This window comes from Benincasa hispida, chromosome 12 (assembly GCF_027475165.1).
Source record: "Benincasa hispida cultivar pf3 chromosome 12, pf3_genome.v1.1, whole genome shotgun sequence".
NCBI classification, from domain to species: domain Eukaryota; kingdom Viridiplantae; phylum Streptophyta; class Magnoliopsida; order Cucurbitales; family Cucurbitaceae; genus Benincasa; species Benincasa hispida.
Genome location: NC_143489.1, coordinates 49,621,548 through 49,638,783, shown reverse-complemented (window position 1 = coordinate 49,638,783; position 17,236 = coordinate 49,621,548). Strand labels below are relative to the sequence as shown.

The 17,236-nt window shown below is 35.9% G+C and overlaps 1 protein-coding gene across 4 annotated transcripts in view; it reads left to right on the top strand.

Moving 5' to 3' along the window:
* SAR1 (SUPPRESSOR OF AUXIN RESISTANCE1) overlaps positions 1-17,236 on the top strand; it is a 52,712-nt gene that overhangs the window by 20,436 nt on the left and 15,040 nt on the right. For all 4 annotated transcript variants that reach the window (XM_039051090.2, XM_039051089.2, XM_039051091.2 and 1 more), the window contains exons 10-17: positions 686-868; positions 1,020-1,212; positions 1,392-1,957; positions 9,438-9,600; positions 10,026-10,300; positions 14,959-15,146; positions 15,554-15,627; positions 15,729-16,075. In XM_039051090.2, the coding sequence (XP_038907018.1) occupies positions 686-868; positions 1,020-1,212; positions 1,392-1,957; positions 9,438-9,600; positions 10,026-10,300; positions 14,959-15,146; positions 15,554-15,627; positions 15,729-16,075 (1,989 nt within the window). The remainder of the gene's footprint in view (positions 1-685; positions 869-1,019; positions 1,213-1,391; positions 1,958-9,437; positions 9,601-10,025; positions 10,301-14,958; positions 15,147-15,553; positions 15,628-15,728; positions 16,076-17,236) is intronic.

Below are 17,236 nucleotides of genomic sequence, written 5' to 3'. Positions count from 1 at the left end.
TCATGGGCTTCATCAGAATCCTTTTCATGCCCATTTAACTATTGGAAAATTTAACTTCAAAGTCATTGGCAGTTTTTTCTTCCTTTCTTCCTCATCTTTGCATAAATCATTCATGTTCTTCCCTTGTTCTTTTTTGCCCGTGTTCTTAAGCTTTAGTCGTTCTCACTCATATCATTATGCGTTGTCTTTTTGCTCATCTTCTTAAGCTTCAGTCAATTCTCACTCATATATCACTGTGCATTGTTTTTCTTTAAGCCCGTGTGTCAATAGCTAGCCCATGTTTCTTTTTGTTTTTTATAATTTCTTAGAAAAACTTCGTCATTTATGTCTTCGCTACTTGTTGTAAACATTCTTAGTTGTGATTGAAAAACTATCATGTTTTATTTTTAGGTACTATATCTTGATTTGTCTGTGTAGTGTGGACTTCTTGTGCATTGCCAACTTGTATGAGATTTTTTTAAAAAAACAAAAGATCACACATTGGATTTCATTGTCTGACATGTGGCTGGAGTATATTCTATAAATATTTTTGTATCTGATATTGACACTTTTCTGGAGATCATATTACTTACTATGATCTATTTCATTAATCATTATTAAAATATTTTTTTAACTAGAACCACATACTTCTGATGTTAAGTTAGATTATGACTCTTATAATAGTTTTGTCAATGTACATAAGCAGGATGAGGTTGTGCCGTTCATATCTTCTATATTCGTGCGCAGACTACTACAGCCTGGAGTTTACAATGAAAGGGCTCTTCGTGCGACTTTGCTGGAATATAGTAGGCACTGGACAGATTCAAACTTTCAATCTATGACTTCTGATGAACTGAAACAAGAAATTCTTTCTCTCATTGAAGATGAGGTTCGTTTCACACTCACATGTAGGATTTATTTATGTAGATTCTTGGCTCTGTTAGAGTATATCTTACGGTACATGGAACAGTGGATTTCTTTGACTAAATAAGATGATTTTTGAGAGAACTAGTGGATGATATATTTCTTGTTTGTGCTAGGGAGCAACTGGAACTCCCGTTTCAATATACCTATGGTGGAAAAGTTTCTGTACCCATTACATCCATCATTGGTGCACAGACAATGCACCTTCTTTCATACTTATCGACAATACATCAGCTGCAGTGGGATTAGTGAGAAGGAATTCGGTATCACTTTTTAGATGCTTGGACAATGTTGAACAACTTTTAGACGGTATTTCAAAGATTCTTGCCGCTAACGCAAAAGAACATAACTCATTTGCGATTTATAGTTTTTCAAGTAGGATAGCAGTGTAGCTCGTTTTACATATGTACCCCTTGATGAAAACCATCGATGCCCCTTAATTATTTCATCATTTGTGCATTAACATTAACGTTTTGATTATCTGCTAGGTTTTTCTGGGGAACTCGATGAACTTGGTGGCCCTGACATCGATTGGAGCGGCAATGATTCAGATTCAGAACTCTTGTTTGAGGTCTTGAGATGTGTTATTAGTATTAGCCATCGTTTGGGAAAAACAACTTTGGCTATATTTTACGAGTCACTAATGAGCACACCGATTATTCCTTTTGGAGAAATTGTTGGTAGAATTTTGAAGGTTCTGGAAAATGGATATAGCTCGTCTGTGGCAATGAGGTCAGATCTTCAAGCTGGGTGTGGTTGGGAAAGAGAACTGGCTGATAAGAAAAATCTTAGAAAATTTTCTGTTGATATGATGCTATCTCTTCATACTTTGTGCAAAAAAGGTGCCTCGTGGGACAGGGTTTTAGATGTCATTGAAAGTTTTCTCAAATACTTTGTTCCTCGAAAGATGTCTCACAAAGTACAGCCTCAAACATCATCAGATGCCAATACCTCCATTTTGGTTCATGCAACCTCACAAATTTCCAAGGTTATGCTTGAGTCAGCGTTAGATGTCCTGTTGTTACTAAATTATATGGTCTCCGTCAGTGGACAGGTCAGTTCTTTTACGTATGTATTGTAGTTTCCTAAAATTGTCAGACATTTAGAAATGCCGTTTATTTGTATAACGTAATCCTGTTTTTTGTTTATTTATCTAAAAGATCCATTTTAATTAATTGAGGACGAGATAAATTTTAGTATTTCATTTTTTTTATTTGCTTAATGTATGCTTCCTTTCCCTGTAATATTGTTATAAATTTTCTGTTATTTGTTTGATGCCTTAGAGTCTTGGACAGATTTAATTATATATTTAATATATTGATAACATGTTGATCTTTTCTTCTCCTTATTTTTTTCTTAGAATAAACAAACTTTTCATTGGTATGAGAAGAATGTTTTAAATTGATGTCAAAGTTAGGCATTCTTGTATTATTAAATTAGGAACTCCTCCCTTGATGGAACCTTTTGATGCTTATTCCAACTTCTATGGACAGTTTTCATGAAAAGAAATACAAAGTAACCAAACATAAGAAAATAGAATCACAAAAGGTATAAAAGAAAAGCGATCAACTAAAAAGAAACAATAAAACTCTCCTCAAATCTTGGATGGAATAACCCTGGAAACTTTCAGATAATGAACACCATGATGAAGACTTCAAGTGGGTTGAATCAAAGACTCGAACATATATAGTGAAGAATCGTGAAATACATATTGATTTCTTTCATTCCACAACTCATGTAGGAGACCTTCAATGAAGCACAAGTACTTCATGTGTGGTAGATAATTGGTATTAGATACGTATTGAATGTCGATACTCCAGATATGTATCTGATACACAATCTGACATAATCTGTTTTCTCTCTAAATATCGGACATGAGGGGACACATTGAACCTTTTTTTTTTTTTTTTTTTAAAAAAAAGAAAAGCAACTTATATAATCTTTTACGATCCAATCTAAGCAACCTATTTAAAAAGCCCAGAACCCTAGCCCAAAATTAAAAGAAACAAATAAAAAGCCAAATCCTAGAATCATTTAATCTTCATCTTTATGCCTGAGTCTCCACAATGTTAGGGAAAAAATAACCCACTTGAACATCTGAAGTTTTTTGTTTATCTTCATACTTCTCCCTCTAATCTTTTTCTTCTTTGATCGATCTAACTCTGTTGCACCACTAACTTTTTCTATTGTATTCTATTGACTAGTGTTCTTCAATATCTCCAATGTTGCTTTTTGTATTTCAGTGTTTGTATTGTGTTTTGTACTATTATCATTGACTTGACATTTTTTTAGAGGATTACATTCTGTATCTTTATGCTAAATTTTTATATATCCTAGAATTTTTATGTAGCCTAAGAGATGAACGAAGAACTTTTGCGAAGAATCAAATCAAAATCTTTATTATCAATTAAAAGTTGTCCAAACAAGAAGATAATTTCTCTATTTATAGAGAAATAAAAAAGAAACTATTTGATGATAGCCGAAAGGATGGTGTTGAATCCTTCTTTGATACCTCAAATAAAATTTATAATGACTAATCAACACAACCTATACTACCGAGTAGAATTGTTGCTGCCCGCCATCGTAAATCCTCCATTGCTGAAATTCTATCCAGGGATGACGCTAGTCTTTTGACTTCTAATGATATTGAGACTGAATGTATTCATCTATCTTCAAAAAAGACGGTGGTCAACAATTCCTTCCAACTAATCTTGATTGGAATCCTATTTCTTCCTCTCAAGCGATGGATCTAGAGCACCCCTATATTGAAGATGAGGTTTTTTCAGCCGTCTCCTCCTTTGCCACAAATAAATCCCTTGGTCCTGATGGTTTTACAGCTGAGTTTTTCTAGCTTTTCTGGACTACTCTTAAATATGATATGATCTTACTTATTAATGAGTGTTACACATTTGGGGTTATTAATGTTAAGCTGAATGAGACTTGTATCTTCCTGATTCCTAAGAAAGTTGATTGTAAATCTGTTTTTGATTATCATTCGATTACCTCATTCCATGTGCTTACAAGATTATTACTCGTGTTTTATCGAATTGTTTGAAGAAGGTTCTTCCTTTCACCATTGCTGTCAATCAGCTTGCTTTTGTGGCTAATGGACAGATTCTTGATGCTTCCTTGATGGCTAATAACTCAGGGATGATTGGACTTTTAGGAAAAAAACCAGGGGTTGTCTTAAAACTTGACCTTGACAAGGCCTTTGATACGGTTGATTGGGACTTTCTTGACTCCATTCTTCAGATTAAAGGTTTTGGTTTTCATTGGTGCACTTGGATAAGAGGTTGCATCACTAGTGCGAATTACTCTATCATTATTAATGGTAGCCCTCATGGCAAGATTATTCACTCACACGGCATAAGACAGGGGGACCCTTTCTCTCCCATCTTATTTATTCTAGTTGCTGATTGTTTGAGTCGTCTTCTTGATCATAGCTTCTTGTTGGGTCTTGCCATTGCTCATCCTATCGGTCAATCGGCTTTTTCTTTGAATCATTTACAGTTTGTTGATAACATTTTGTTGTTCTCTACTGCTGAGAGATCTGCCATACAGAAGTTATTGGACATTGTCCACATTTTTTAATGTGCCTCAGGGCTTAAAATCAATCTTGCTAAGAGTGAGCTCCTTGGAATTCATGTTTCAGACTCTGATTTTGAATGATTATTTCATTCTTTTGGGTGTAAAAGAGGTTTTTGGCCTGCATCTTATTTAAGGCTTCCTTTTGGTGGCAATTCTAAGTCTGTTTTGTTCTGGCAGCCTGTGGTGGAAAGATTTCAGCATAAACTTCATAGTTGGAAGTATGCATATATTTCGAAAGGGGCAGACACACGCTTATTCAAGCCACTCTTCTAGCCTCCCTACTTATTATTTGTCTTTGTTTCAGGCTCCTTCCTCTGTTATTAATTGTGTTGATAAATTGGTTTGTGACTTCTTTTGGGAAGGCTCTCATGGTGATGGAGGCGTGCATAATGTGAATTGGGTGATTTCTTAGCGTCCTCATTTATTGGGTGGTCTTGGAATTGGGAATTTGAAACATCGATATTCTTCTTTTCTTTCAAAATGGACTTGGCGATTCTTATCTGAGCATGATGCCTTATGTAGGAATCTCATTGTTGCTAAGTATTATTCTTCTGATTATGTGTGGCCCTTTTCTATCTCTGGTGGTTCTTCTAAAGCTCCATGGAGGTACATTTGTCATTTTATCGACTTGATTGCCAATCAGATTAGTCGTCGTATTGGTGATGGTGCTTCTACGTCTTTTTGGCATCGACTCTTGGCTTAGTTGTGGTGTTCTTGCCAATGCTTATCAGAGGCTTTTTCATCTTGTACAACAGCCTGAGGTTACTGTTGGTAATGCCTGGCTCCCTTCTATGTCTGTATGGAATGTGAACTTACATCGTAACCTTACTGAGTTGGAGATTGCTAAAAAGGCGTCATTATCCCTTTTTCTGGCCTCTGTCTATTTGCATTCCTCTCCTGATACTTGGTTGTGGCCCTTTGATCCTTCAATGGATTTTACTATTAAATCTCTTATGACTGGTTTAGTGGGTGACATGAATTCTGTCTTGACTGATCTTTATTTGGTCATTTGGATAAATAGATATCCCACAAAAATTAAAATCTTTCTTTGGGAGCTCAGTTGGGGTGCCATTAATACTGTTGACCGTTTGCAGCACCGTATGCCTTATGTGTCTCTTTCTCCCTCATGGTGTCATATATGTCACAAGAATGATGAATTGCCGTCCCTTTTTCCATTGTTCTTTTGCTCTCAGCTTTTGGGATCTTATTTTACCTGCTTTTGGCTGGTCTTTTACTTCTCCAAATGCCTATGCTAAAACATAACTAGCCAAGAATACATACCGAAAGGAAGTAGTCAATGCTTGTCGTCATCATGTTGGGATACTATCCAAGGAAACCGATTTAAACCTAAGTAAAAACTGAAAAGAATGAAGAAAATCTTTTAAAAGGCTCCATAGCTTGAGTGGAATCCCCTTTTTTCTCATAGCCCTAAAAATAACGACATGTATATAGAAATGGCAAGAGTGTTGTGACACTGCGACAAATTGGTGTAGTGCCGTGACGCCATAGGTCAGCGTTGTGAAGCTGTTGCCTTGCACACCTATTGCCTTCGAACGCTGCGATGCTAGACCTTTGGGGGAAATTTCATCCTTTTTGTCATCCTTAGAGCTCGATGCTCCGGTTGACCTCTAAGTTCCCAATTTTGGCTTGTTTTTCACCTATAATGTCCCAAGAGTCTCTATAGCTCGATTTCTTGCATAAGAGCACACGTAAACATATTCCTAAGAACTAAGCCCAATTTAGGTTGAGAAAGATAGCTCATTTTGGGAGCTATCCCTAATCTTAATCCTAAATAATCAAAGAAACTAATCTCAGTCCTAATTAAGCAAGGAAGCTAATCCTAATCCTAATCCCAATCAATTAAGGATTTAACCAAGATATCCTAATTTACCCTAATCATATTACAATCATTCTATCCCTCTAAAAAAAACTCGTTCAAGTTTTGGAAAGAAAATCAATATAAAAAAAACAAATAAACAAAAAAAGAAACCCGCAGTAAAATGTAAAAGAAATTCACGCCCCAAGACAATTGGATGTAAATCATTGTGTGGTTTGAGAAAATTGCTGACTTGAACAAATGAAGCTCTCATATGTCTAGAGTTCAAAGTGGGTTGAGCTAATTGCATAAGAAGAATGGGCTTTGTTGGTTAATAATTGATCTTGGTTGGATTAAGGGAAAAAAATGAAGAGTGCCAAAGTTGGGTTGGGTTGCATAGGTCATGGGCCCAAAATGAAGGTAGTCGGGTTGGAATGTGTGGATTGTAGGTTGAAAAACTACGAAAACAAGTCGAGTTGGGTTGGGTGCGTATTTGGTCCAAAATGATTACATATTCTTCCTTGTCTTTGTTGCAAGCAAAAACACTACCTTTGAGCGCAACTTCTCCTTCTTTTGCTTCACCAAGGATTGCAAATAGGGTTTTAGGTTCCATCATCCCGTCTTCTTGTTTCTTGCTTGTGATTTCACCACTGCATAGGTTGTGCAACTTTGAGTTTGGTTTTCTTTTTCAATTGATTTTTCTTTCTCATTGCCCACAACGTCGTTCACACTCGAGTCCTAGGTCTCAACACGTTTCTGCTTACCCCTCCTTCACACTCACTCTCAGATCTTCTAGATTTTCTGTTTTATTTGTTACTTGCATGGTTTCATAACTTCGACTGAGCTTTTGAATTTCATGAATGTTTCTTTCAATATTTGCAATTCTAACATTTTTGAATTCTTTTTATCTTCTTGAAAATTGTTCCAAATTTTGCATCATTTTTTTTTCAAGGTACCCCAAACATTAGCCATTCCTCTAATTCTTCCAATACTCCAGGATTGACGTAGGATACGACTACTTTGCTAGGTTTAGGATAATTATAGTACGAAGTGACGTGTGTTCTTGAATAGGCTTCAACCCTTCTTGGTTGTTTTACAACCAGGAAAGTATTTTTTGGACTTGTACGTTCTTCTAGCATCGTAGAACTTCACTCTTGGAGGATTATTCAAATTTCTTCATGCTCTTCTTGAATTTAAAGGTTCCTCCAATTAGGTGTGCATTGTTTGGCAACTAGCACAACTCTCAAAACTTCCTTTGTGATCTACGCTCCAAGAGTTTCTCGGTCTTCTGCTGATGGGACCCAATGTTGCCCTAGACATTTACTCTGATACCAAAATGATAGGAGAACTTTCTTCAAGAATCATATTAAAGTCTTTATTATCAATTTATCAATTAAAAGTTGTCCAAATTGTTTGAAAGCACTTACCATTCTCCATTTTCTCTTGTTTCCTAGCTTCGAAAGGCAACGAAGAAGAAGATCCACGATGGAAATTGGAAGGAGGGAGAGTTGGTAAAATATACCAACTCAACTCTACCAACATTTAAAGTTGGTGGACCAAACATTGAGTTGGTAAAATTTACCAACTCAACTCATGTTTGTGAGCCAAACATCCCCTAAGTGATTGATTTTAGAAAACCACATTTTAATAGCTATCTTCAAATTACGCAGCTAAGAATTAATGACATAACTGGGCCAACCACTAGAAATGTCTTGAGATATTAGATAACGTAGAAGTAGTTAACTTCTGATAATCAGAATTATTCAATCAATTGTTACAAAAACAAAAGAGTGATGGACCCCACTCAAAAGATGAGCCTATCTGGAAACTCTTGAATTATCGAAACGAAAATCCCAATTCTTGGAAACAAGAAATCTACCAATAGTCGAGCAAGAAGAATCATCTCCCAGCTTTGACCACGTGAATTTTCCATCAGATATCTTTATCTCAAGTAACTCCAATTCCTCTATCAACTGATTAAAAATTTGCATTCCTCGTCTGATTTCTTAGGGTCTTCAACAAATAAGAATAACAAGTGCAAGTTTGTTTCTTGATAATCTTTAGGGTCATAGATGTTGGTGATCACAATGCTTTCTTTGCAAAAACGGAGACTTTAACAGTGTAGCCAACCTTAATAAATTCCAGAACTTGAATTTTGTTTTCATCCCATGTAATTAAGTGCATGTTTGAAAGTGATTTTTTAATTGCTAAATCACTTATGTCAAGTTTACAATCATTCCAAAACTCGCTTTTAATCATGTAAAATCTATTTAATGTTAAGTTTACACTTTTAAAATGAGAAGACAAAACCTCAATCCTAGACTGTGATGGGTGGTTAACCCGATAAAGAGAGAGGGATGTGTGATGGGTGGTAACCTGTTCATGTTTTATGTCCTTCAACAAAAACTCATCTTCTTTCCAGATGCAAAAAAGGGAATTCTGAACACAACTCTTAATTACCCGGGAATGATGAGGAGATACAAAATTAATCAACTTCAAGGAGAGATAAACTTGACTGATGAACTAAAATCGTCGATAAAACTGATAATCCACAGAAGCTGTCAGACTTTAGCTTTGTCGATGGAAGAAATCAAGAAATGATAGAGGGAGGGGAAGGAAAGAGTAAAGAGAAGGGAAGCGTCCATTTATATTCTATATGGTAACATTTAAATCATTTTATATTGGAGGGAGAGATTATAGCTTTTAGCCTTTAGGAGATGAATGCAGTTGTTTTTCTTTACATGTAACCACCATTTATACAGCTGTATTATGGTGGTTCCTCTACTGTTTCTGAAAAAATTGAAAACTAGAAAAAGAGTTCTATAGATTTTAGCTGCATTAGCAAATAGCACTTATTCTTCCTGATGGATCTTTGAGCATGAGATTCCTCTTCTTGTCTATCTAATGGTAAGTTTTCAAGCATGCTCTTGTTTTCAGAAATTGTGTTATCCTTAAAGAACATTTTACCATACTTCTATTCTATTACATTGAATGTTTGAGTGTTCCACTTTGCATTTCCTATGGATTGATCGTTAAGCAAGATCCTGTTTTTATATACCATGTTATATGTAAGAACATTTTACCATGTATCTGTTACATTAAATATTTGAGTGGTCCACTTTGCATGCAGATTGGCTTACTCCACGATGACACATCGAGAATAAAACTTGAATTAATTCCAATGATTGAGGAAATTATTTGTGAGTGGCACATTATTCATTTCCTTGCTATCACGCCATCTGAGTCAGCTGCAGTTGAGGATTTTAGTTCTCAACTTTCACTTTTACAAATTGGTAGGTGTAAGGTGGTTGTTGCTGGTATTATCACCCAATCGAGCTCTTTATGATTTTATTTCAGTATTTATTGCCTGTCGTTATAGAGTTTGTGTTCTTACTGTATTGTGCATTTTAAAGGAAGTGCTAATCAAACTTTGAGAGCACATTTCATTTTCTTTCGTTATTTCTGTTTCACTGCTCCAACCCAGAGATCATTTCTAGGAGAAACTTAATGTGGCAACTGGCATCTGATTGCATCATATTATCTCTAATCTTCAAGTTATGAGTTTACAAACGTTAGGTAGATAAATATATAACTTTGATCGGTGTTGAAATTGTGATTCTGGATGGAAATTTAAATGCTGCTGTTTCTTGAACTGATAATATTATTCTAGTTTTCGTCTTTTATTTATTTATTTTTAAATGTGTTTATCCTGTTACAGATACACATGGAGGTAAAGAAATATGGAAGGGGAAACTTGGAAAATGTGACTTTACATTGGCTTCTTTACTTCTGTTAATGATGAATTCTTCAGCTGAAGGGCCTATCTACCTGTCTACCAAATGTCTTCTTAATCCGCAGGACATTGTTCTTGCAACACAAAATTTTACCAGCTGGGTTATTTGGGGGAACAGTAGAGAACCTTCAGCTTTTTTAAATACTTCAACTGAGCTTTCACTGGTACTGCTAAGGCATGGCCAATATGATGCTGTTGAGGTTAGCATTCTGCTATAGACAACACTTGAACCCTTTCCCCCTTTTGTCCTTCGCTCTTGTTTTTCCAATTATTTAATCCTAGCTTTTTGCATGTGGATTTTATTTACCCATAAAAAACGCCACATGTTTCATTAACTAATGTAAAAGTACAAAGCATAACTTCTCAATGGGAATCTTTCTTGAATGTCTGATTATTCGGTTGGGAATCTCTGATTGGCAAAGAGATGAAACAGGGAAAGCTTGATGTGCAATGTTAAACCCTATCCATACTCAACTCTCTAAAAAGATTGATCCGTAAGCTTGTAGCTGCGGAGCCAGCTATAATAAGATGATTAATATCCTCACGAGCTTGCCTAAAAGAACACACGAGTTTGGAAAGAGAGTCATAGCTGGGAACTTGTGCATACTGTTGACTGTGCATGCTGATACTGCATGGGGCTGAAAACCAACGTAAAATTTGCAATTTTTGGGGGGATTTGATCTTTGATAGTGTTATTCTAATTATTAAGTGGAATAATATATTCTTATTCGTAAAAGTTACATTGGGCTTCATAAGTACTGAGTAGAAGTAAGATCAATTATAGAAAAGAAAACCGTATCAAAATATACTCAACCTAAACAGCTCCAAGTGATAGAAAATGTTCGCTTATTGTTTTGGAGAAAGTTTTAAATCGACCCAAAAGTTTAAGGTCATGAGTGAAGGTGAATTTAATTATATCATCTAAAATTCCCCCTCACTTGTAGGATTGAAATATGAGGAAGAGCAAAACAAGTTGGAAATCAATATTAATTGGGGGGAAATTACAATGCAGGGGTTTGAACACAAGATCTCCTGAACCAACCTGTTCCGATACCATCAATCACCAATTGACCCAAAAGCTTATGCTCATGGGTGAAGGCGAATTTAATTATATGATCTAATAGAAAGAATTTATGGTAGATTGGATTGGGGATCCATATTTTGCCCCCTACCAGAATGAACAACACCTTTTACAGCCATCAAGTCCTAGTCCTAGGATGTAGGATAGGAGGTCTGATACCCATTTTGTGCAGACCAAATGGGAGAAAGAAGTTCTTGGTCTATTTTCGATGGGTTGAAAGTGAAACAACTAGTATTTATGCTAATTTGTTACTGCAGAAACCATAAACGGCTGAAAACACTAGCAAATAGCCACCAACTAAATGATCTTCCAACTACTTTCAAGAAAACATTCGGCAAACAGAAACTCAATCAAGAATTTGACAGGATTATTCCAAAGCTTCCAGTAAGGAAGTTACATTAGAAAGTAGGGTGGTCAAACAATGCCCACAAACTGACCCGACTGACCAAACATGAATGAACTGACATTGGTCTATTGTTCTAGTTGACAGTTTGGTGTTGGTTTTGCACATTGCAAAACTAACTATCAGTCGATCAATGTGGCCAGAAAACACTTCTCTAACCAATTGACCTAACATAATATGAAGAAGAGGAAGTAGAAAAAGGAAGAAGAAGAAAGAAAGAAGGAAAAAGAAAGAAAAGAAAAAAGGAGTTCGCGCTCTTTCTTGCATTGCTGCAGCAACATTAGTAGACCTTGAAAGACTGTGTTGGTGTTCCCAATGATTTATACTATTCTTCTCCCTTTCTTTTCTCCTTCCCTTCCTTGTTTCTCCCTTATGTTTTTTGAACAAGATGCAAAAGAAAACGTTCAAAGGACACAGTCTCCCAAACGAAGAGAAAAAGAAAAGAGAGCAAGATCTTAAGACAATTACAATAAGTGAGATTGACTAAGAAACAAAAAGAAACCTATCAAACCAAAGGTCAATTCCAAAGAATCTCGCTAAGCAACCATAAGGTCCACAACAGGCAACAACAAGAACCAATGTATTGTAAAAGCTGGCCAAATTTTTTTCTCCAGAGAAGATCTAACAACCAATTGAATTTCACAAAGGCAACGAGATGTAGATCTATGCAACTTCAAGTTGTTGAACCGATACCATCCCTTTGTAGACCACACAACATGCCAAAAGAAAAAAAGCAACAGCAAAGCACCATAAATACTCTAAGAACAGAAGCTTCCAATTGGATAAAAAACAATCGAGGAACTGATCGAAAAGAATCACAAACTTTTTAGAAAGGGGCTGTCAGTAAATGAAGCATTACACCTAAACATCAAAAGAAAATGAAGAGACTGAATGAGAGGGTCTTTGGAACCTTGAATAAAATGATCCTTATGATGTCGAAGGAGAGTTTCACGTGATACAAGATCACAAGTTGCAATAAAAGTCTCCTTATCATTTTTTTATCACGAGGGAGGAGGAATGATCTCCTTATCATTTTCATGAAATAGAAACTCAAGGAAAGGGAGCCGTCAATCTCCATATCATCATAGTGATTATCTCTCAGCTGCATGTTTTAGGCTATCGAACCCCAAATAAATAAATTAGTAAACCGCTTTCAAGAACTTGTAGCTAGTGGAAACAGGTCGTATCCACAGGGAATCTTGAGATGTTAAAGCCTACTGATGAATTTGAGTGGTCACAGGAGGGGTTTGTTGGTTGTTTTATTTGCAATTGAATTTAAACAACATGAATGTAAAAGCATAATTAAAACGGGAATTAATTCGATTAAAATGTCTACCCTAGGGATTCAGAATCCACCCATTCATTTGGTTGATCATAGGACTTCTAAAATCATGCAATGTTAGCTTGTTTTAATCGTAGCTCATGTGCTCTAGAAGACCAAAGCTACATGCCCTAATGTATTGATTAATTTCTCAATCAACCTAGATGCTTAACTAATTGGGTTCATCAGTGTCCATGTCAATTAAGTACCTGCATTAAGATAGGTAATCTAGCTAAGTCGATTTAATAACCTGGTTAGCCTAACTTACCAATCGGTTTATTCTTGAAATTAGTTAATCATGCAATATGTTTGTGAAAGATTATTCTAAACAACCTAGTTCAAACCCAAGCATGCTTTAACCCTTGCCCATTGAGACTAAAATATATTAGATTTCCCATTCTTTAGCAATCGAAGAATGAATGAGAATTGGCCAAGAACCCATAAATTCAATGCATAGAAATTAATATATCATTCAAGAACAGAGAAATATCAGCAAGCATACATCATAGAACTGAAAATCCAAGTCTCCCAACCAAGATCAGATGGGTTTAAATCTTACCCTAAGCTAGAAATACTTACCTAGCCACTCATAATGTGGCAAGATGAGTCTTGAAGTTGAAATAAATGAGAATTACAAGAAGATAGGTGCTGGAAATGAAGAATTAAGAGAATTTAAGTCTGGAACTGACCTAATTCGGCCAAAAACCTATTTATAAAAAGGGCTAAGCGTCGTGATGCCTAGGGACAGCACTGCGGCACTAGCCTTTCTTGTCGTATGGGTGGGGGGGGGGGGGGCACTAGGGTGCTTTGCATTTCCATTAATGTTCCGCTCCCAAGATATGCTGCTTCTGCCTTCAAATGTTGGGTACACCGCCTGGTGTGGTGTTGTTGCATTAGCGCCAGGGGTAATTTTGTCATTTCACCATTTTCTTCACAGTTGATGCTATGGGGCTCCGTTGTGGTCCATTTTCCTCTTGTTTTGGCTCTGATGGTCCATTCTACTTCTTAGTTGCTCAATGCTTACAAAATAGCATAATAAACACATAAAATCCAAGAATGAGCCCGAATTAAGCTATGGAAAATAGCACTTTGTTGGTGCTATCACTGCACGAGATTCCACAATGCTTAGGTTAACTTGTGATTCAGCATCAAAGTCACCACATGGAGGAAGAAAGAGGAGCTCAAGGTTCCTTTTGTCAAATGGACGATGGCATGAATCAAATTTCTACCTTCTAAAGATGAATCTTTATGGCTACATGGAACGGGGATTGAAGGCTTTGATGGAGCTATTGTAGATAAGTTCTACTACCCACTTGTCTTATAGAGGAGTCCAAGAGACGTGAACATTTTTCTAAATAAATTTGGATCCATAGTATTTACCTCAGTGGGTGAATGAGAAGAAGTGATAGTTCGAGAATAGTTAAAGGATAACATGCAATGTAACACGTTTTAACCTCTTTAATATTCAAAGGTTTGAGCCAAAAACAAATGCTGACCAAATGATAATCACTCCTATCAAAAGGATAGCATGCGGTAGGCATACTAGGGAATTTAGTCCAGTTATGAACACTTTTCCCAATGGGTGTTGGAACAACAAGTTAGGCCAGATGTTTTTGATCGATGAAGAAATGGGAGTAGAACATTGGTCTCATCTTTAATATTGTTGCCCTGAGTGTTAGATTGCTTTTCTGATAAGTTAATTTTTTGTTACTGTTCCCTTGATTGATCAATACCCTTTTAGTCTAAAGCTCAAGCTCAAGATTTCAACTAGATGATCATTTTATAGTGATTCTCTTTAAATAAGAGCTCTCCATACTTGGGAATGAAATACCAGTAACAGCTGGGAATGATTAGGAGTAACATCAGGACAAATGATCAATTTGTAATGGTTACCAGTATTAATTGGTCTACTTCCTCTCTAATTTGTTTCAGAATCTATAAGGATGTTTTATTCTTTTATTCCTTTTCTTTCTTTGTATTCTTCGATCCCTTGCCATTCTTAATACAGTTTTATTTTCTACTGCTCCCTTCAAAAAAAAAAAAAAAAAAAAAGTACCTGCTCAGTGTCGTGAAGGCTCAATCACAGAATGAGAAGACGTCACACTGTATGCAAGATGCGGATGGTGGATGGTCTGTAATGCATCACCTGCTTGGTTGTTGTCAACTTGGTCAGGCACATTATAAGTTGCACGGACCAGTGAAAGAGAGGAAGGTTCACGAAGCTATATGCAGTTTCTTCAGGTATCATACGTGGCTGAATTCTATGTTCATTTCAAATACTGTTCTGTGTCATAGAAGCTATATGCAGTTTCTTAAGTTTAATCAGGCGTTGGTTTTAATTAACTTCCATGCACTATTACATGCCCATGGCTGTTATCCTCCTCAGGAGGAATTGCGTCACCTTATTTTCATTTTATAGTTGAATACTTTTTTTGTTTTTTCTTTTTTGTTTCAAGCCAGCGATGTGTCCTATAGAATCTTGTTTGTTATTTATAGAGTTTTATTCCACAGATTTCAACTTAAGAATGTAAATAATAAATGAAAAGATAATCAACATATTCTCTTATTTACTTTTTATTTTGTAACCTATAAAATGAATATATTCATTTATTACAAGGTAATCTCTTCGTTGTGACTGTTCCATGCAGAGCTTCATCTGGAAACAGTTCTTTTCAGGCTTTGCAGAGTTTGCCTCATGAAGTGGGATTTTCTTTTGAGTCTAGTAAGTTCATGAAATAAAAGTGAAATACTTTTAAATGTTTTTATGGAACAGCTAATTCAGTCTGTGTATTTATTCACCCATCCAACCCCACTATTTTTCAGCTGGTTGTGTATCAAGTGTCGCATGGAAGTTCCATTACTATCAGTGGTCTATGCAATTGTTTGAGCAGTATAATATCAGCAAAGGTGCTTTTGAGTTTGCTCTTGCTGCACTTGAGCTAGTGGAAGAAGCTGTAAGCCCAAAGGACGATTATTGTGGTAGACTTCCTTTCAATGAATCTGCCATTACTGTCCAAGGACGGCTTTGGGCAAATGTCTTCAAGTTTGCATTGGATCTACATCAACTCTCTGATGCATATTGTGCAATCATTTCAAATCCAGATGAGGAGAGCAAACATATCTGCTTAAGACGTTTCATAATAGTCCTTTATGAATGTGATGCCATTAAGGTTCGTTGCCTATTTCCTTTGAGCATCATCGATCCGATTCCTATGCCTCCTTGAATTATTGAACACAATGAATTCATATTTCAGATATTATCTTGCTTGGCCAGGTGACTTCATCTGCGTTGATGATAATGTAGAAAAGCATTTCTTTTAGTAGGTTTAACTAAAATGAAAAACATATGATTCCTTATATTTCTTTTGTTATCTTCTTAAAGGAAACAGCTTTTCAGGGATGAAATGAAAAATTATTCATGACCATCAACAACTAAGATAGGAAAGACAGCCTTCAAAACAGCCAAATACGTGAATAAAAACTCGCTAAATAGAATTCATGAACAACTTGAAGACCTACAATGGCTTCTATTTATTTTATTAATTTAGATTTCTTGTAAAACAAACTAATTATCGATAACTTTGTTTGCCATTAGCTAGGTTTAACTAATTCTTCTTCATTACATACTATTAATTGTCAGTTTTCATGCTGGGAGCATAGTACGTTGTTCCAACATCGACTAACAATGACTTGTAAATTCATAAAGAAACTCCTAAACAAGGAACAAAGCAATATAAAGGAGGGAATTCTTATCTATTTCCCCCAGTTTGAAAGATAACTATCAGTCTATCAATGTTCACCAAGAAAATACAAAAAACAAAATGAAAGGAAACAGAAACAATAGCTGCAGACCGATTCAAGTGTCAGGATTTCACCTTCTCTGTTCTAAGCGAAAACTGTCCCTATGCCCTTCTTTCCCTGCATTCTCCTCTACACTCCCTACTAGCCATACCCTTAGAACCACATTCCACTACCTCTAACTAACTTTCAGATGTACCAAGTCCCTTTCTACCCCTCGTCATATATGCTTTTGTCACTAGGGCTTCACATACATTTGTAATTATTAGATAGGCTCTATTTTGTATAGCTCGAGTCCTTTCTTTAGTGGAATTTCCTTTTTGTGGACTACCTCTCGTCATATATGCTTTTGTCACTAGGGCTTCACATACATTTGTAATATTCTTTCATTTTTTTCCAATGAAAATCATTATTCTATTTTTTTATTTTTTATTTTTTAATTTTTTAACAAACATTTGAGGCAATTGGGGAATTCTTTGGAGGTCTTGTAAGTATTTCTTCCCAAACATTAAGCTTGGTCGATTGTTCAACAA